Source organism: Felis catus, chromosome C1 (assembly GCF_018350175.1).
Source record: "Felis catus isolate Fca126 chromosome C1, F.catus_Fca126_mat1.0, whole genome shotgun sequence".
Lineage (NCBI taxonomy): Eukaryota > Metazoa > Chordata > Mammalia > Carnivora > Felidae > Felis > Felis catus.
The window spans coordinates 103,728,505-103,748,887 of NC_058375.1; the positions used below are offsets into that span (position 1 = coordinate 103,728,505).

At 49.3% G+C, this 20,383-nt stretch overlaps 1 protein-coding gene and 1 long non-coding RNA gene across 10 annotated transcripts in view; one reads left to right on the forward strand and one right to left on the reverse strand.

The window, feature by feature from the left end:
- The window catches only part of LOC109502579, a 100,098-nt gene that overhangs the window by 59,090 nt on the left and 20,625 nt on the right, over nt 1-20,383 (forward strand). For 4 of the 8 annotated variants that reach the window (XR_006582975.1, XR_006582977.1, XR_006582979.1 and 1 more), the window contains one exon: nt 5,286-8,635. The exons of the other annotated variants lie outside the window; for them this stretch is intronic. This is a non-coding gene — a long non-coding RNA (uncharacterized LOC109502579). Of the gene's footprint in view, nt 1-5,285; nt 8,636-20,383 lie in introns of those variants that run through there. 8 annotated transcript variants of the gene reach the window in all.
- GJA5 (gap junction protein alpha 5) lies at nt 1,955-19,222 on the reverse strand. 2 transcript variants are annotated; one of them, XM_003990532.6, is made up of 2 exons: nt 19,067-19,222; nt 1,955-5,095 (listed from the first exon to the last, which is right to left on the reverse strand). In XM_003990532.6, exon 2 carries the CDS (start codon nt 5,061-5,063, stop codon nt 3,987-3,989), a length of 1,077 nt encoding a protein of 358 aa, XP_003990581.2. In that variant the 5' UTR covers nt 5,064-5,095; nt 19,067-19,222; the 3' UTR covers nt 1,955-3,986. The 2 variants fall into 2 exon arrangements, with proteins under 2 accessions (XP_003990581.2, XP_044889347.1); XM_045033412.1 differs by lacking the exon at nt 19,067-19,222 and adding an exon at nt 10,613-16,231.

Below are 20,383 nucleotides of genomic sequence, written 5' to 3' on the forward strand. Positions count from 1 at the left end.
GCTTATCACAATTCATAATTATTTTGTTTGTTTCCTTGTGTTAGGGTGTCTTCCCTACCAGAATGGAAGCCCCAAAAGATGGGACTCACACGTTTTGTAGAATGGCATTCCTAAAACCTGACATAGTGCCCAGCCCAAGCTAGGTGCTCAACAGATATTGTTGAATAAAATTTTTCTCTTTTCCAAATGAAAGAAGATAAAAAAACCTATAGATCATACTCATTGCTGCCATCAAGTAACCAATGAGAAGAGAAACTATTGATCCTGTTCTATTTACGTATCTATCATTTATACATTCTGCTTACTGTTCAATCCATGGATCGACTACAGGGCCTTCTAGGGTCAACGGAGGATTGGGGAGTGGGAATCCTGTTTTTGGCAGCCCCTCGAACCTCACTGTTTTCTTCATCTGCACATCATGAAAACAATCCTTCAAGACACCAGCGGGGTGCCCACTGCCCTTGTTCCCCTGTTTTTCTCTCTGCTGGGAAAATTTGCTACTAGGAAGAAATCTGAAATTCATTCCTACTATGATTCTTCATAAAAGTGTTATTAGCACTTAAGCACTAAGATACTTTAACCACAGTAATGAAACACTGGTAGTAGAAATTCTGACCTTATCTGGCACTGGAGGGAGGGAATTTGGAAAGGAGTCTGCAGGGGCCTACAATCCACAGTGTGTTCACTGTACTACCTTCCTCAGTGATGAACCTTTAAAGGGGAGAGGAAGAGAAAATGAGAGCAGATACATGAGGTTGAAATCTTACTTGCTGTAAAATAAGTCCCTTGGCTTTTGCAGTCTGGGTGTAATATAAACTGTTAAATGTTAATAGCTATGTTTATAAAACCGTGAGAGGCACTGCTTCTTTTCTAGGAGAAAAAATGGATCTCAGAGGGTTTTTCCAGTTGGACTCCGCAGGCCCCTGTGGGCTGAGCACCTTGCTCTTGGACAGATGCCCCCTGAGTCGCAACTCTGCCGTCATAAGATGTGTTCTATGATCTTGCAAGCCTCTTCAAATGAGCTTTCCTACCCTGATGAACAGCACTGACCAGGAATTAAGAGAATTCTTCTGTTTGTGTTTCTCAGCCTTTGTTTCTTCCTCTAGGAAATAGGACCTCTGGGGGGAGCGGGGGGAGGGGGTTGGTCAAGTGCTAGGTGGTCCCTTGACCCTTTGTTTGGGGCAAGAACCATTTCTCGTCATCCAAAATGATGTGATCCCAATCAGGGAGGCCAGTGAGAAGCCTCCACTGTCACAGAAATTTCCTGGGCCTCAGTATCTCTATAGGAACACCAAGACCCATTTCAGAGTCATCCTTGAGGCCTTCACTTGTCTAAAACCTCAGCCTCTTGAGGTCCAGGCCAAGTGTCCTGTTCCATGTCGTTTTGTCCTGTGTTTCACTTCCCGGAGCCTGTGGTTCTTAGAATTGATAATAAATGAATTCCCATTTAATTCTATTCCAATTGTTTCCTCTGTGTTAATTTGAGTTAATTTGACCTCAGTTAATTGGACCACCTCAGTTAACTGGTAGATTGTGAGCTCCGTGGGGAAAGTTCTGGAATCGTCTCTTGACATCCCAGGTTTTCAGATGCTATGAATTCAACACGATAATGAAAATAATAAAGATAATAATGACAATAATATCAATAATTATAATTTAGTGACAGATATTATTTCCCAGGCATTCTGTTGAACTCTTTACGGTCTCTCATTTAACAACCCAATAGGGTAGATACTACAAAGCTCAATTTACAGACGAGGAAACCAAGGTTCAAAGATTAAGTAGCTCGCTGGAGCCCAGCTGTCAATCAGAAGCTGGGATTTTCACCCTTGCAGGCTGGACTCCAAAGCTGTTTGCATTACTGGCTGATGGGTGGGGTCCGAGTGCTTCCCTCCCCCACCAAGTCCGCCATCCTTCTTTGTGGTCGCGGCGTGAAAGAGACACCAAAGCGACATGCAGGGCCAAATTTTATTAAGACACACTACACATATCATTTCCTGTTTCATTACTGAAAGCCCCATCATCAAGGATAATCTCATAGGATTTCTAATCCAATAACACCCATTTCACAAAACAAACCCATTTTAGAGATGGAAGGAGAGTCTTCTCGGTTTTGTTTTGGACAGTCTTCATGCCAATGCCGACAATAGATAAAAAGGTGTCTTCTCTAGGGACCTGGAATGAGCAGTCATTCTTCCCTAAATGGCATCCTGGTCAGTCCCCTCCAACTCTCTGCCCTCATACTTCTCTCTACTCACCAATAGCCAATAAGCAAAGGGGCCTGGAGACGGGTGAGTGGGGCAGAGGCTGAGCCTACCTCTGAACCTTCACCCTCCTCTGCCTCGAACTCTCACCTACACAGGCCAATGCCACTATAAACAGTGAGGTTCAGTCCCTCTGCCAGGCATCTGGAGGTGAGGGCAGGAAGATACAATTTCCTTTAAGGTTTCCTTTCCTTATTTCAGACTCTCCTCCCCCTCCCCCTCCCCACCCTATTGGCACGCGTGTGCACACACACACACACACACACACACACACATATGCATTTTAAGAAGTAATCATCTCCCTGTAAGTCTCAGTATCCAATTCTGAGCATCCTTTACCTTCATCCAAAATGGCAACCACCCATTATGGATGGACTGAACAGAGAAACCAGGCCAGTCCCTGGGAAGGCAGGGCTTTTTCACAGTCTGCAGTCCCCACTGCTTTCTGGCAGTCTCATTAGGAGCACCAGGGAGACATAGGAATTTGTGTGCTCTTAAATGAGGCCCCTGCCAAGAGAGCTGGAGATTCCCTTACTGCTTCCATGCCCCTGCTAAGCCCTCCAGGGAGAGAGAGATCTGGGGGCTCCATAGCTGTCATCACACCTCCTCTTGGCACTCTAAGTTGGCAGTCAGCAAGGGAAATAAATAGGAGGGAAAAATAGTTTTCCAGTATTTTCTCTCTTTTTTTTTTTTTTCACTTTTATCTTCACAGCAGAATTATTTTTTCCCAACGGGAATCTGAGAAGCACAAAGCCATCCTTGTTTTAATAAGACCTAGGGAAATTCCACTGGCCTTTGTGGCTGGTGATCTGGTCAGGATCTGAGAGAGGACGACGGCTTCTTGGGCATTCTGGTCGATAAGGTCTTTAGGGGAGCACTGAGTGAACAACCAAGGAAGGGAGGGATGGGATGGTTTCTATCATCAGGTTGAGCTGTAAAAGAGCCGCAGGATGACAGGTGGTGGCAGGGATTCCAGTGGGGCCTGTGTACACAGTCGCTCCCTAGGGGAGTGTGCACCCCCATGGGCTAGTTAGTTGTCACCCTGGCAGAAGTAAAGTTTGCAGCATCACCAAGTGGGACATTTGCCAGAGGTACATACCAAAGCACTTGTAAAGTTGAGGTTGCTGGTCAAGTTCCAAGGGCCTCTTTTTAAGTAAGACTGGATAGAGGGAGGGCAGCCAAGGGCAGCCCAAGGCCACCTCATTGTCACTCCAAGGTTTGACCCACAGAGACAACAGATTCAAGAGCGCATCTAATGTAAGGTCCTTGATTCATGCTCTTTATTGGCTAGGAACGTTGGGCTCTTTCTTGCAGGAAGAAGGGTGATCGGGTCAAGGAAGCCATAGGAACTTGGAGAACCCATCTGGTATGTGGCTGGTATGTAGGGAGCCATCTTATCCTTCTGGCTATCCCTCCCAGGCCAGATTTGCCACAGTTCTCTTTTCTTCCTCTGCCCCCTTGACTAAAGAATCTGAAAGTCTTCTAGGTACACTGGTTAGAGGATGGGGAAGGGACAGTAGCCTGGGTGGGAAGCCATGTCTCTGCCTGCACTTGCAGAGCCCTGGTCCTACCTTCTGGAATAAATGAGCAATGGCCTTGAGACCCAGAGCCCAGAAGGAGCAGAACAGATATGAGAATGAGAGATGGGGTCGGTAGGGACACATCTTCCCTCTCTGAGCCTCTTTTGTTCCCACCTGGTCCTGGTTCCCCCGCACTGGAGGGTCACACTGATAGGTCGTCTGACCTGGCCTTGCTGCTGGCCTTGCTGAGACGGCGCTTGTCGCTCTGGTAACCATGGGGGATGCGGTGGCCTGGAGAGGCTCCATTGGGTACCTCAGGCTTCTGGGCATAACGGATGTGAATGAAACCCTCCCCGGGAATCTGCTCCTGGCCTTGCACTTGCTCAGTGGCCAGGTTGTCTGTGTTCTGCTGGGAAGCCATCTTGTTACTGAAGGGATTGAAGAATTTCCCCCCAGGGCCATTCTCCAGGCACTGATTGAAGTCAGGGGGTGGTGTGCAGTTCTGGACTATGCCGGCAATCGGACCAGGAAGCTGACACTCAGCCGTGCCCTGCCGAGATTTGGCAAAGCGCTGCCTGATCTTCTTCCAGCCCAGGTGGTAGAGCTCAGCCAGGCTGAGGAAGAGGGACAGTGCGGCCACCGCCAGCATAAAGACGATGAAGACATTCTTCTCCGTGGGCCGGGAGACATAACAGTTGACAGGGTGGGGGCAGGGGCTCCTGCGGCAGACGTGCAGGGTGTCCAGGAAGATCCCGTAGAGGAGGTACTGGCCCACAATGAAGGCCACCTCCATGGTAGTGCGGATCAGGATGCTGCAGACATAGGTGTTGAGCAGAGTGCCCTGGAGGACAATCCTTCCATTCGCTTCTTCCCAGCAGGACAGCTCTGCCTTCTCGGCCGCGGGGTACTCGTAAGAGCCAGCACCCCGGACCTCTTTGGCCCTCTCGGCCTCCCGCAGCTTCCGTTTCTCCTGCATGCGCACGGTGTGCATGGCGTGGCCCATGTACACGAGTGACGGCGTGGACACGAAGATGGTCTGCAGCACCCAGTAGCGGATGTGCGAGATGGGGAAGGCTTGGTCGTAGCAGACGTTCTCGCAGCCGGGCTGCTGGGTGTCACACTGGAAGTCCGCCTGCTCGTCCCCCCAGGATGACTCGGCTGCCGTGCCCAGCACCAGCATGCGGAATATGAAGAGGACGGTGAGCCAGACCTTGCCGATCACCGTGGAGTGCTTGTGTACCTCCTCCAGGAACTCTCCCAGGAAGCTCCAGTCACCCATTCCGGCTCAGTGGGGGACAGCCACCAGGACTTCTGCAAATGGGGCAGAGAAAGAGAGAGAAAAGGAGAGGGAGGCTTGCAGAGTCTCGAGGGTCCAGTCATGCTCTGGGATGCCACCGGTCCGTGCCAATGTGTTCTTTAAAAAAGGACAACTCAGGAGTCAAATTCACCTAAAAAGCTCTCTCTCTCTCTCTCTCTCTCTCTCTCTCTCTTTTTTTTCCAGGCCAGCAAAAGATAAAAGGAAAGAGAAGATTAAAAATGGTTGTGTTAGCAAGATTCAAGTGTGATTCCCGCACTTGAATGGATCTGGAAATCGACTGAGGAGTGTGTTACGGTGGGGATTTTGTGCTATTACCTCGAGAGAGTCTACTTCAAGAGGTCTGGGGTGGCCCCCGGGATCAGGATTTGCCCCAAGCAGCCCAGGTTGTTCTGAGGCTGGCTGTCCAAGGGCCACGCCTGGAGAAATGCTGGTGAAGCGGAAAACACACAGGACTGGTCTCTGCCATCACGAGGCTGGCCATCTGCCTCACTGAGTCTGCTTCCTTGTCTGTAAAATGGGGATAGACTATAGCTACGTCAGTGTCCTGAGGGTTAAATGAGTTGAGGTATATGACATGTTGGGAATCATAACTCAAATGTTCCATAGGTTTGAACGGCTCTGGGGTGAAAAAGAATTATTCTGGCTCCAGAAGGCAGAACTGGGCGAAGGGGAAGGAGTAGGTGAGGGGGCGGAAAGTCTGGCCTCTTAGGACGCATTCTCTCGTCTTTGGACATGGCCCAGCTGTCTTGGGAGGTGGCGAACAAAAACGTGTTGGGTCACACCAGCGAAAAGCACTGCAGATGAGCGCTTGGGTTCGTGCCCACCTGCTATGCCTCAGTGTGGTGCGGCCACTGCAACCATACAGCTCAGCCTATCCTCCCACGTTCAGAAGGCACCCATGCCCAGACCTGCTCCTCCTCAAATCCAGAATAAATGCCCCAAACAAAACCTCCTCTCCTCAGGCCCTTGCCTGCTTCCTCGGCCTCATTTCCTGTCTGTCCCCATGAGTGCCTTTGGTTCCATATCCTAGAAGATTCCCAGATGCCCTCTTCCCAGCCACATGCCCCCTCACCCCTAGCTGAATCCTATTAACCCTTTAGAACTTTAACCCAGTCAGGGCTCCCTCCAAGCTCCCTGATCCTTCAAGCTGAGCCTCTTCGGCTCCTGTGGTGGCCCTGAGGACACTCAGTTCCCTCCTAGCACTTGCCATCTTGTTTTGTGGTCCTCTGCCTGTCTGCGTTCTTCCAGTAGGGGCTCCTTGAGAACAGAGATTGCCTTTTCCTCTGTATCATCATCACCTGTCCCAGAGCCTAGCCCGGAGTGGGTGCTTAGTAAATCTTAGTTGAGTGAATGAAGGAGGGGTGGCAAGCTCTGGTGTTCCCTACCCAGGAGCAAACCAATTCCCTATTCCTTGGCCGCATCCCTGTAGCAGAGTAAAAAGGCCAGATTTCACTTCTCAGTCTCCACTGCAGTGAGATCTGGTCAGCCAGGTATGGGGACAGTCTAATGTAGAGGGAGTGCTCTAGAAACTGTTTTTCCATTCCCCAGTAAATGGAGGGAACCTCGCTGGAGGTCTCGCCCACCCCCACTACCTCCTGTGTGGACAGGCCTGTGTGAGTCAAGATGTCTGAAACTGTCCAAAGATTCTCAGAAATGCCAACCAATATCCTGAGGCCTCTGAATCAACCCTTGAATCTCCTACCTCCAGAATTCTTACTTGATGAGTAATAAATGTCCTTATGGCTGAAGCCTCTAAACAATCCTAATCAACAGAGTGATAAAATATTATAATGAAAAAAAAAAAAAGGAGGGAACCGAACATAAATATTCCCTTCTTGGAAGGACAGAACCTCAGAATCTACTGGCATCTTAGAGATTGTCAAGTTCAAACCTTGACCTTCACATCTTTACTGCCGATGTGCCCCTGGTTCCTATCTGAACATTCTTTATGCATACGAGGGAGGACAGGGTGGGGTGCCATATTTCAAGATGCAGGCTCCCTGGACTCCTGAGTTGGGATCTCCTTGACAGAGACCAGCCTCCTGGCCCTGTCTTCTGCCAGGCCTCTGCTGCCCACCCCTGAGAGTCCGCACATGAGTGTAAAGGGCTTTATCTCTGTTCCCCTCCATATCAAAGACCCATCCAGGTCTTGAGGCCTTTCCTCTGGCTTGCGATCAGACATCTGCCCTTTCCCTTAGGTGGTGAAGGGTCCTCCCCCATCCCTTAGCCTCCAAATGTGGAAAATTGTGGAGCGTTTGCTCAAAAGGAAAATGGCTGATTAGACAAGAGTTTGAATGATCTGTCATCTCTTCTAGGCACGTGCCTAGTGTTCAGCACCTTCAGGGGCATCCACACACGTGCAGGGACCAGGATGTGCTGAGTGTCTGAGAGAGGGGAGGGAGAGAAAGTGGGGCGGGTGGGGGAGACATGGGAAAGGAGAGAAGGGGAGAGGAGGAGCCGAAAGAGGGAAAGGACCAGAGGGAGTTGGGAATGGAAAAGGAGAGACCGCGGAGTGGTTAAGAGAAGGCAGTTTGGGGGTTAGTTAAGTGGAGTTCAAATCCCTAAATACCACTGAGCTTGGAGAAGCTACTGGATCTGTATCTCAGTTTCCCATCTGCAAAATGAGGATACTGTTATTTATCTCATAGAGTGTTATGAGGCGATGTATAAAAAGCACTTAGCACAGTCCTTCCCATATAAAAACTAAAGAATAAAAGGCAGACTTTACTAGCAAGGGAAATGGTAAGAAAGAACAAGAATGGAGAAGGAGGGGGAAGGAGGAGAAAGAAGAGATTTGCATTACAAAGAACAGATGGAAGAGCAGAAGGGGAGAAAGTGAAAGGGAAACAGAAATGGAAATAAGAAAGACACAAAAGGAAAACTAGAAACAAATGTCATATCCTTCCAAAATTTGGGGCAAGTTTTCCAAACTGCCCTCAGTCCCTGAAGACTTTCCCCTTGATCTTTTGTGTCGCTCATTCCTTGCATGTCCCCCAGGAGATCTAAAAATAGTCCCGGGCAAAGAATGTGACGCTTTGGTCTGGGCTGCCAAGAGGCTTGACTGCTGCCCCCCTCACTTGCGGTGCAAGGGATCCCACCTGGAAGAAAGAAAGCGCGGTGGAATAGGAGAAAGACGGTTACATCAGGTAGGCTCCCTCATGGGGAGGGAACAAGAGAAACTAGCTGACGAGGTGGAGGGGTGACGCAGACTCCATGTGCCCTGGAGACCGCAAACAGGTGACGGGACTGCGCATCTGCGACTTCCTGGATGACTTAGGCGAGGTCAGAGAAACTTAAAGCTGCTACCATGTACCAGTTGCTCAGTTTATAATATGAAAGTCAGTTTCCCAGCTACACTAGGTCCCTTTGGGGGGGACTCAGCCAAAGAAATATGTAGATTAGATATTCATTGAGTTTACCGGGTGTACAGCATACAAAATGTTTTGTAGACTATTATCCGTTTCTTGGCAGGAAGTGTGTCAGAAGGGGCAAAGGAAGCTGCCCATGCCATGAATAAATTCTATCAAATACAATGGCAATAATACACCTCACTGCTTTAGCTGTGATCCTCACTGGCGTCCTACTGCTTATGAAGTTCAGACCCTTTAACTTCAACTTGAGATCCTCCGCAGCACAGCTACATCCTTTTTTCCCGTTCCGCTCACATACCCAATACTTAGGCTACACAACTCCCCACTCACAAATGGGGAGTATACATGGCCCACACCTTCTCACCTCTCTTTGTCTTAGCTCCTTTCCTCTCTACCTACAAAGTCCTTCCCTTTCATTCATCCATTTAAATTTTTTTTTTAAGGTTTATTTATTTTTGAGACAGAGAGAGCCAGAGCATGAACGGGGGAGGGGCAGAGAGAGAGGGAGACACAGAATCCGAAGCAGGCTCCAGGCTCCGAGCCGGCAGCCCAGAGCCCGACGCGGGGCTCGAACTCACGAACCTCGAGATCGTGACCTGAGCCGAAGTCGGAGGCTTAACCGACTGAGCCACCCAGGCGCCCCTCATTCATCCATTTAATAGGAGTGGTTACCAGGTATCATACGAGACCCTTAAGACACAGCAGTTAAAAAGACAAATAAGGAGTCCCTGCTTTTACTGAACTTAACTGCCTTCATATCCCTTAATGAAGGGGAGAGACCAAACACATAATTGCAATAAAGCATGATGTGTTTAACATGAAGAAAGTTTAGTGTGCTCTGGGAACACCTCAGGGGAGTTGGCTCTGGCTTAGGGAGTTGGGGAGGGCCTCGTTAGGTCAGGACCCTCTGAGGAACCCTGGATAATTGAACTCTACAGCCTTTTGCAACTGATACAACTGAAATCCCCAAGGCAGAAGAGATGGTCCCCGGAAGCCAGATGAGAACATCCCAACTCTGTAGTTTCTTCACTCCAAAACCTTCAACATCCTCTCTATGCGTGTCATATCCTGGGACAGAGCAAACATTTGGAAGAGTCACCAGGGAACTTGCTTGGTAACAGTGACATGGTGCTTAGACAAGAGGGAAAGGGCCAAAGGAAGGCTTTTGTGTATAGTGAGCAGGAATCATTTTATTCCCCTACTTTGTGTATTACGTGGCTACACACAAAATTCAGGTACTTACATTCCCAGTCCAGTGTTAGCATTGTTGCCTTCCTACACAGCCAGTGTTTTCAAAGAAAACCAAATTAGAGCAACCTGGGTTAACATAAGCTCATAGCCAGGACCTTTTCCTATGACCCCACAGATCTAGGTAGAAATGGAGAAGTCTTTCCTCAAATTGATCCCAGCCCTCTTTGATGTCTCCTGAACTCTAAAGACTCTAAATTACTGTTCAGCCTATAGGGTACATTCTTACTTATATGCTGACTTATACTGATTTTCCAAAATTTTCTATCAGCCACCCCACAAGTACTTTTTTGAGTCCCCTCTATGTGCCTACCACTGTTCTGGGTACTGAAAATTATATCTAAGAGACACCAGACCTGGCACTTACTGGGCCCTCAGTGATGTCTGTTGATCCAATAACATCAAGCAAGAGTCCTGCCCTCAAGGATTTAACAGCTTTTCCCTTCAAATGAGTAACAGATTTCTCCAAGTCAAAAGCCCTGTCTTCTACTTTGTATTCTTATTGCATTAGGTTCTCATTTAGGTAAATAATAAATGCTTTCTTGTTTGTTTGTTTTTGGTGTTTTGTTTTGTTTTATTTTGTTGTTTTCTGAGAAGGGGAGGAGCAGAGAGAGGGAGACAGAGGATCCAAAGCTGGCTCCGCACTGACAGCAGAGAGCCCAGTATGGGTCTTGAACCCACAAACCACGAGACCATGACCTGAGCTGAAATCAGACACTTAATCAACGGAGCCACTCAGGTGCCCCCATAATAAATGCTTTCTTAATGATTGAAAAAAAAATGCTTCATCTAGCAGTAAGATTACAGAGTGATCAAAAGGAGGCTCAAATCTTCCTTAAGTCCAGCAAGAAAAAATAAAACCCTACACAGTTCAAAACATACTTCTCCTACCTTCTCTTGTTGACTCCAAGAGTGCAGGACCACGTTTGTTTTTTGTTCACAATTGAATACCTTCAGAACATATAGACCCTCAATTTTTATTGCTGAACAGAGGAATCCTCAGAGCCACTTTGTGGGGTGATGACTGTCGCCTCTGTTGTGCAGAAAAGGAGACATCTACAGAAGGTAAAAGACCTGCTTGAAGAGATGAAGACAAATGGAGACAGAACCTAGACCACTGAGTTTCTGGTCAAGTCTGGTGCACACCAGAACGCTTCCCTCCATCTTCCTTCCAAGGGTAGAGCCCATCGATTCTTATGTCTCCCCCTTCAGTACTTCAAAAGCTTCTTCTCACCCTGGGGCAGTGAGTTATTTGAGACTCGACTACCATTTAGTGATAAGGCCTGGGGGCCAGCTTTTGGGCAAACAAGAAAATATTTATGATGCTCCCTTGATGTGACCAGCACTGGGTGGGGTGCTGAGGGGATTACAGGAAAGTATAATTCAGTTCACCCTCACAATTCGGGCCCCAAAGATCAGTAAGACTCAATGTTGAAGGAACTCACTGTCTGGTGACGGATACAGACACAACCAAACGTGCAAATACACCAGGCTTCCCAGAAGAGGCAACCCTTGAGTAGGAGTTAAGTGGAGGTGACATTTGTGGAGGTGAGGAGGTGGGAGGCATCCCAGACAAAGGCAACCACAGGAACAAATCTACCAAGTGAAAAGAAGCATGGTTTTAGAGGACAATGAGCAGAGCAGGGGAGGTAGAGTCTAAAGAATAGGTGGGGGCAGGTTATGGAGGGCTTTGGAGGCCATGCCTAGGAGTTTAGAGTAGTTCTCAACCCCTATGATAGACCATGTTTTTCATACATGACTTGCTCCTGTGGGTAGACCCTAATGGGACACAGCCCTCAGATGAGGTGGGGACATAAGGCACGGCACAGTCAATAATCACCCTGCTGTCCTTTAGTAGTGGCTGTAGCATAAACTAGGTAGGCTGCAGGTTACAGGTGCCACCCAGCACCCTGCTGAAACAGCACCCTGTCTCTCCTGCTCAAGAAAGCATATTGCAAGAGAGCAAGAAGCTACCATGGGGATTCCTTGAAAATTCTCTTCCTTCTATTGATTCTAATCCTGTCGTGTGGAGCCACACGTAACAGTTGCCTTCTCATTTCTGTGCCCCCACCCCAACCCCAAGTCAGAAGCTGGGCCTCAGACTGAACTGTAAAGTCACTGGGGTTTCAAACACGTAATGAGAATTATGTGCCCTATTGGCTGTGTGTTATCTCTCCAACTCAACCCTGAGGTCCTTGAAGAAAAGGCCCGTATCTGTTCATCGTTGTATCCTCCTGCTAAAATCCCCCTACCCACTCTTTCCTCTTAGTGCTTGACATTGTGCCTGGCACCTGATAGGTTAATTCATGTACTTTTAAAAATCAACCACAGTGAATGAATTACAGCATTCAGCTCACTTGAAACACCTGATGCCAGTAGAGGGACTCCCTGGGAGGGTGACCTTGGGGCACCTGCACAATGGCTGTGGTGACCAGAACACCAGGGAGACAGCAGCCCCTGAGCCTTCCTTCTGTCTGTCGGTGACAGAGCCCTCTGCTTCGCTGAGAGCAGGACTGGATGTACCTGCTCACCATGGACTGTTTCTTCTCCATTTCCTCCCCACAGATCACTGGGGAAGCTCACCCAAGTTTGTCAAAATTAGATTATAAGACCACTCTGCAGAGCCTGAGTCTAATTCTGGACAACGACACATGTTCGGGGCATTATCTGACAGATCTCTTGTTCTCAATAAAGGTTGTTATTCATGGTAATAATAACAGCACTCTGGCCCATGCTATAATTCCGCTCACCAAACAGTGGAATGTGGCACAGAGCAGGGCTGACTTGTTTCCCAATGAAGAGAATTCTGTTGTAAAAGGACCCGCGGGGCCTCACTTAAAGGGTCCTTGGACATAATACCACATCAGTGCAGCTCAGTTCAGAAAATGTTTATGGGACTCCTGTGCTGTGCCGACATCAAGGGTGGCTTTATAAAGTAAAGCACCAAGCATGACCATCATCTCAAAACCCTTTTGTCCCTTATTCATTAGTGCACGTCTTTGTGATTTCCCCTTCCTCCCCCTCCACAGTTTCTCACTATAATGCAGAGATACAGGGAGGATTGCATAAGAAAGTGGTCTTGATCTTCAGCCAGATCAGCAATCTTTATTACCCTTGGAGATGCTCAGCTCCATTTTCTAGTTCACCTCAAGTGACACAACAATCAAACTTTCAGTCTAGGCGATGATGATTATAGTAACATAAAGCTACTGAGACCTTTCTATGTGCCAGACATTTTGCAAGTTTCTTGACATGCGTTTTCTCATTTGATTGTCCCAACAACTTGGGCAAGTGGGGATTATCCCCCTCCCTTTTATCCGGGCTGGGGGAGGTTGGCTGAGCAAGGTCACTCGAGGAAGACTGGCCAGTAAGCAGAGGAGTTGACACCAAAACCGGCTCTGGCCTTGTCTGACAGCAATGCCCCTGCCGGTCTTCACAACTGTGCTGGATTCTATCTAATCACCTAGAGTTCCTTTCTCCAAAAATCCTTACCAGTCAGAGGCTGGCCACTTTTACATAAGGTGAGCGCTGCAGAGATGTTTTCAAAGTGACTGTTAGAATCGGGAGTTGAGTTCTACGTGCTTGGGGGTAATTCTCACATTTAGAATTTCCACTGTTTTCCTGACTTAGGTTTGGGGCAGCCTCTTCGGCCTCCGGGGAAATAACCATGTGGGTAATACAGCTACAGCTATTGAGCTGGGCAGTGTGGGCAACCTTCTCAGAAGTCTGGGGCAGGGGGCTTACACCCCTGAAGCTTGATCACTAAAGAGGGGGGAGGGAGACAGAGATGAGAGAGAAGAAGGAGACAGATGGAGGAGATGAAGTGTCACTTTAATTTCCCTTCGACTCCAGCCAATGGCAGATAATTAACCGCTCTCTCCATTTCATTATTTTCATTCTAACAAGGACAGAGAGGGTCGCTCAGAAACACTCTACTGGCAGACAGTTGTTTCAAAGCCACGGGGGTGGAAGGGAGCAGGCAAAGTGGGGAAGGAGAATTATGCCGGGATAAGTAATTTTCTTCTTAAACTGTTAGAAGAGGAAATATTTGTAAGAGGTGGATGGGAGGTAGTGGCAAATGGAGACATTCAATTACAATGAAATATTGGAGGTCCTTATTAATTACCCCCAAAAGGTTGATTAAAACCTATGCGGGCATTAATGAAAATTGAATTTATGGGATGCTTACATTTCTTTATTATTTCCACCATCTTGCCATAGATTCATATAGTACAGTAGAGCCGAAAGGAATCTAGACATCAATCAAAACCAATCCCTTACTTTTATACCAGCTGAGACCAGGTTCCAGGAAAGTTCAGAATAGCGATAACAGGTACCACTCAGTTGAGAGTTTTCCACGTGTGAAGCATTTTACAACTATACCTTTAGCCCTTCTGTTAACTCTGGTAGGAAAGTAGCTATGATCCCATTTTACAGCTGAGAAAACTGAGGCTCAGAGGTCAAGTGACTTGTACAAAGTCACACCAGTAGCAAATGCTGCCTAAGGGACTTGGCAGCTGGTCTGCCTGACTCAAAGCCTACCGTCGCTCTGTGTCTCTCAAAGGGAAAGCAAAGCAAAGAGGCCCCAGCACTGACAGCTGGTGACAAACCTATGACCAGAACTCTATCTAGTCTCTTACCTCCCTGAGCAGGGCTCTTCCCACTTTCCCAGAAGAGGCTCAGGGTTTTTGCTGTTAGCCTCTGGCTTATTGGCTGGCTTATTGGCTTGCATATGCTGTTCCTAGAATGAACGATTCCATCGAAGCCCTCGGCCCCCAGTTCTCAGGATTCCCAGACTCTTCAGCATCTGCCACCATTTGGCCAGAATTCACATATAGAAAGTTATTTCCTTTTTTAGCCACTAAGTGCTCTTGGCTGCAGCAGCGTCTACTGCCGGGTTTTCGGCCGGCCAGACAACAGGCTTTGGTGCTCCATTGATGTCAAATCGTGACAAGAACAGCGGAAACAAAAATAGGTAGTGGGCCTCACGTTTCCTGCGAAATGGTGGGATTCGAACCCTGCCTCCACGCTCCAGTTGTGAGCCCTTAGGCAAGCCACTCAGCCTCCCGGTTTCCTCCTCATCTGAAAAAGGGGACTGTTTCCTTGTGGGGGTTAAACAATACGTGGATGTGTGGAGGCCCCTAGAACAGTATCTGGCACATAGTAGGCCCTCGGGAAGGTGAGGCCCTTGTCTTTGTTTCTGACATTTCCAGTAAGAACTCCTCTCTGGCATGACCCAACTAGTCAACCTGACACAGACTTCGGCAGTGCAGCCGGCCGGTTACAGTGATTCACAGGGACCCTCATTGTAGCACCGGGTGGGGTAGGTGACCGTCAGAGGCGAGGAAAACATGGGCGATGGGAAGGATATTCATTTCACTGTAAGTTAATTATTTCACTGGGTGTGCAGACCCTCGGGGGCAAGCGTGGAGAAGAAGGGAGGTACAGGGCCCCACTCAGATCAGGCCTCTCTCGTTCTTGAAATAGGTCCGGCCTGCCTCCAGACTTTTCTCTTAAGTCAAGCCTTTGGGTCTAGGGATGGACTCCATTGGAGGTCACATTACAAAACGTGTGCTCCATGTAATTCCTGCCTTCTGAGAAACTGCAGCACTTTTGGATCTGCTCACCAACCAAGCCAAAGGCACATCCACAGGGTAGGTTTGAAGCTGGCTCAGTTCTACTTCGAAGGGAAATAAATAGGTGATAGTCTATTCTGTGACCTGAGGGAAGGGCCATCCCGACCCCTCACCAAATCTGCCCTCTTCTGAGGTTCTGAACGATGAAGATGCCAGGTTGGATTAAGGTCCTGGAAGTTATCTCTGAACAAGAGCCTTGAAAGAGGGCCTCTTTTCAATCCCAGCTGTTTCTCTGTGACTCTAGATGAAACGTGTCCCCTCCCTGAGCCTCAGTTGGCTCGTGTAGAGAAGAAAGCAGTTGAGCTGGATGGTTGCTAAGGCCCTTCTAGCTCTAGGTGAGAACATCCGGGGAGTTTGTGACTTGACCAACTGTGATAGTGTGGCAAGTTAGTGACAGAGCCAGAAGGCAAAGCTAGAGTTTCTGACCCCCAGCTTAGAGGTCAGCACAAGTAGTCCCAGAAAAAAAGTCTGTGGTCGTAAAAACCAAGCGGTTCTTCCTCAGAATTATTTGCCAATATGAGCCTTCCCTGTAGAAAGGCTTTTACATAAAATGAGAGGTAGTTCAAAGAAACGGGCTGAGGACCAGGTGATCCGGATTCTACCCTATTGTTCTATTGTTCATTGAGCACTTAATATATAATAGCCATTTTAAATACGGGTTTCCCCCACTATCCAAAAAGGTAGAGGGCTCCTATGAAACCATCTGTAGGCCAAGATGGTGTAAAGCGAAGAAGCAATGACCTTGACATAAGTATAAATCCTCTTTTGGGGAGTGCCTGGGTGGCTCAGTTAAGCAGCCAACTTTTGATTTTGGCTCGGGTCATGATCTGAACAGTTCGTGGGTTTGAGCTCCGCATCCTGCTCTATGCTGACAGTGCTGAGCCTGCTTGGGATTCTCTCTCTCTCTCTCTCTCTCTCTCCCCCCTTCCCCACTTGCTCGCTCTCTCTCTCTCTCAAAATAAATAAACAAACTTTAAAAAAATAAACAAATAAACTTAAAAAAATAAACAAATAAACTTAAAGAAAATAAATCCTCTTTCGGATTTCCATCAGTGAAACAGACACTATAATGTAGGTCTCTTGTAAAAGTTGAAGTGGCCTAAAGCAAACTTTCTGGTAGTGGGGGAAATCTGTACATTATTTTATTTAATCTTCATAAAACCTTACAAGGAAGGCATTTATTAACCTCTTAGGCAGATGAAGAAACCGGGGCTCAGAGACATCAAATAATTTTCCCTAGGTCACACAGCTGAAATTCTAGCCCAAATGTGACTCTGAGTTAAATTCTCCCTTCTCTCTGCGCTGTTTCAATACCTCTGATTCTGAGACCTCCTGACTCCCTTTCCTTATGAACGTGAGTGGATTGTTGAAAGCTGATTTTTTTTTTTTTTTTTTTTGATTTGCTAATACCCAGAAACAAGTGAATCACAAAGGGGACTCAAGCTGTCATTCTCCAAGAACAGCAGCTTCCGACTCGAGACAAGGACTCAGTTTCTTTTCTAGGAGCCCTGAAACTTTCCTGGAAAAATGGGCATCTCTTCCCTTAGGTCAGCTTAATCCTTGAGCCCACGTTGGGGCCAGCTGGCACAGAGAACTGCTAGAATCCCAGGTGGGGGAGGTCTTCCCTGACACAGGGCGCTAAGCCCGGGCCTTGGGTCTCCCTGGCCCTGAGGACTACGGGTCTCCTGCCGGATCCAGGCAGACAGCCTCCCTGTCCTGCTTCCATCGGTGCGGTGGGATCAGCCAGGCTCCAAGAGGCCAAGCTGCACGGTGGTAGCCTCCGCCGGCGGCCAGAGCCCAGAACCCTGCACGGCGCCCCGCCCCGCCCCCCGCGGCCCGCAGAGATGAGGAGGTGCAGGTGGGCACGTGGGTGTCACTGCCAGAAAACAGGACTGTGGAGATGCTTAAATGGAAGAAGCAGGGAGGCCTGGAGAGAAATGGAAGCTCAGAAAACAGCTGAGGACAGAGTCCGAAGGGGCCGAGGTTGGCATGAGCAGGCTCGGATGTTCTCCCAAGCAAACAGGCCTGACTCACTGCGTCAGCCCTCAGAGGTCACCCTCCTTTCCTAGGCTTCGTTTTCCCCATCAGTCGAAGAAGGTGACGGGAAATCTGAGAGACCTCTTCCAGTCCTCATGGCCTAGGACTTTTGGCCAATGGCAGGACAGGGGACAGGAGTGAGGCAGCTAACAGACAAGAACCGGTCTCAGGAGCTCGGTGAGAACGTCCATGGGGTTCAAAGGCAAAGCAGGACAGTATGATTGTGCTCCTGCCATGTCTCTATGAACTTCATGGCTCTGGGTGGGAGTGTGGCCAGAGGGCACCGGTGTGGAAGCCGGGGACACACCTCCTGGTGTTCTCTGCTCTGCGAGCCGAGCCGTGTCAGAGGACTGCTCCTTGGAGGAACAGCCAGGGGAGTAGGCTCTAAACAGCGCTGCCGCCCTGGGGAACCTGCCAGAAGGTGGAAAGTTCAGAGCTGTCCCTAGAGAGCAGTGAATCAGGCTCTTGGGCCGGGCTGGGACTCTGGGGGCATTGAGGGCCCGCTGACAATGAAAGTCAGGCTGGGCTGCCTATAAACACCAGCTCGTGTCCCCGGTGGTGAGCCCACCCCAGCTGGCACACGGAGGGGCTGCACCTCCACACGCCGGCTGCTGTCTCCTCTCCAGTTTTGCTGGATTTCTCCTGGGTCTCCTGACTCCCCGTCCAGTGCTCCTCACTCTGTCCTGCCTTTTCTCCGGCCAGTCGGACCCCACGTGCCAGAGCCTTGTGAGACGCCAAGGAGTAAAAACCAGGAATCCCTCCATTATGATGTGACACTGGGAAGGGGGGGTCAAGTTAAAAGTGAGCAAGGGCACAGGAAAGATGTAAAACCCTCATGTAAAGCTTTCCTTTTTCAAGGTTCCCAGGTGCATTTGAGCCGAAGGAATCATAACCTTGTACAATGTTCCTGCTGAATGGGACCGGAGGGATCATTCTGCTTCAGACCCTTCATTTTCTAAATGAGGAAACCGAGGCCCAGAAGGGGGAAGTGTCTGGCCCAAAGACACACAGCCACTCAGGGCACCAGAACCCGGGCATCTCGACCCCCAAGTCAGGGTTCTTTTGCCACACGCTCAGAAGAGAGACCAAGGGGCCCTGCACCCAGGAGGAAAGGGGACCTTCGGTGGGCACCTCCTCCCGCTTCCACTCTGGGGGGCTCACCAGCCTCTCTCCTCCGACAGCGACAGCGAGTGGCAGGCCAGCAGGGACATGATACTCTGCAGGAAACTAAGCAGGGAATATTTTTAAACCACCCAACATGCCTTAGGGGGGTGGAAATCAAAACACTCCCCTAGATGCTGCTGCGGAAAGCATTTCAAAAAAGATTCCAAGCCTAGAGGAAGCATCGTAAAACAGTGATGGTTTTGGTTTTTAAAGGGCCAATTCCGTCTTAACCAAAGTTCTTGGAGATGGACCGCCATGCAGCTTGGAAGATGCCCCTGGAGCCACAAGTCCAGACCCAAGGCAAGGGCCCTCCCCTCCCACTTTTAGCACTCCTTATAAATCAAGTGTCATTTATCTGCTGCTTCACAACCTCAGGGGCGCAGGGACTAGCCAGGAGTAGGGGGCAAGCCCCCAGGGACAGAGAAGGAGCTTTGTTGCTCTCCAGCCTGGAACTCAAGGCTCTCCCGTCAAGGGTCGTCTCATCTCTGGAAAGCAAGTCTGTCCTTACCTTCTCCTCGTCCTCCTTTCTGGAATGTCCGCGGGCTTCCCGCCCCGGCTCCTGGCCGCCTCCTCCGCCGCCCACGGTTCAGGCTCTCAGCCTGCCAGTTGCGCTCCCACCCCGCTTTTGACTCCCTGTCTGTCGCCCTCCCTCCTCCCACTTCTTCCTACTCTTTCGGTCCCCACCCCCTTCCCCTGGGTCCCTCCCTCCAGGCTCATAATCTGTGCTCACTTCAAAAGTTTTCTTCCCTCTACCTCCCTGCAGCCCGTCCTCACCACCCTCTCCCGAGGAGACTGACAGAGCCCTCCTCCTCCCCCGCTGACCTCCGCTGTCGCTGTCGCCACAGTCCTGGCGCCCCCCCTCCCCACTCCCTCCGGTGACAAGCCGCCTCCCTAGCCTCCACAGAGCCTCCCTGAGCTCCTCCTGGGCATCAGGGGAAGACTGGCACATGGCCCAAGAGATCCCTCTTTTCCATCCTTTTCCCACCACCAGAGAAAAAAGAGTGCTGCTTCACGGAACAGGTCTTTTGGGGACCTCCATTCTGTCCTCCTCTGGGAGCTAATCAGCTAGCATAGGAAACCGTGGTCTCACAACTCACAGCCACCAGCACCCAGAATAGACACCAAGGGTAACTGAAAAGCTCCAAAGGGCAGGGAGAGGGCACCCCCACTAACCAGGATCATCCTCCTCGCTCCCTCTTCTCTAAAGAGACGAGAGCACCTTCCATGTGCCCGATGCTGGGCTAGAGTATGTATATATATATTCCATTTTTATTTCGCTAATCATTCCAGTTTCCAGTTCTACAAGGTAGACATTCCTACACTTGAGGAAACCCAATCGTGGTGACCCAGTGGGTTAGTTAGTGGTAGAGTGGGGGTCAGAAGTTTTAGCCAATGCCCAAATTCACCTCTGTGCTCCTCCCACAAAAGCATACAGGTCTCCCAGCTGGACTCCAGTGGATGGAAGGAAGCTTATCTCTTGTCAGATCATACGTCACAGGGGAGCAAATTCAGAAACTGAGAGTTTTCTCTCCCCTTAATCTCCCCTCATTCCCACCTCAATTCCTCAACTTAATTTAAGCACGGGGCCATGGGCCCAGTCGTAGTGTGATAAACATCAATGACAGAGGTTGCTGTGAGTGGACTGAACCCAGACAAAGCAATGACCAAGAGCCCACAGGTTGTGACAGCGAGAGGAAAACCCAGAGATTATCTGGAACAGCCAGGGAAACTGAGGCTCAAAGAGCAGAGACCACGTGTCAGTGTCACACACAGGAAAGTAGGTGGCAGAGGCAGGACCAGAACCCAGATCCGTTCCTTGGCTCCC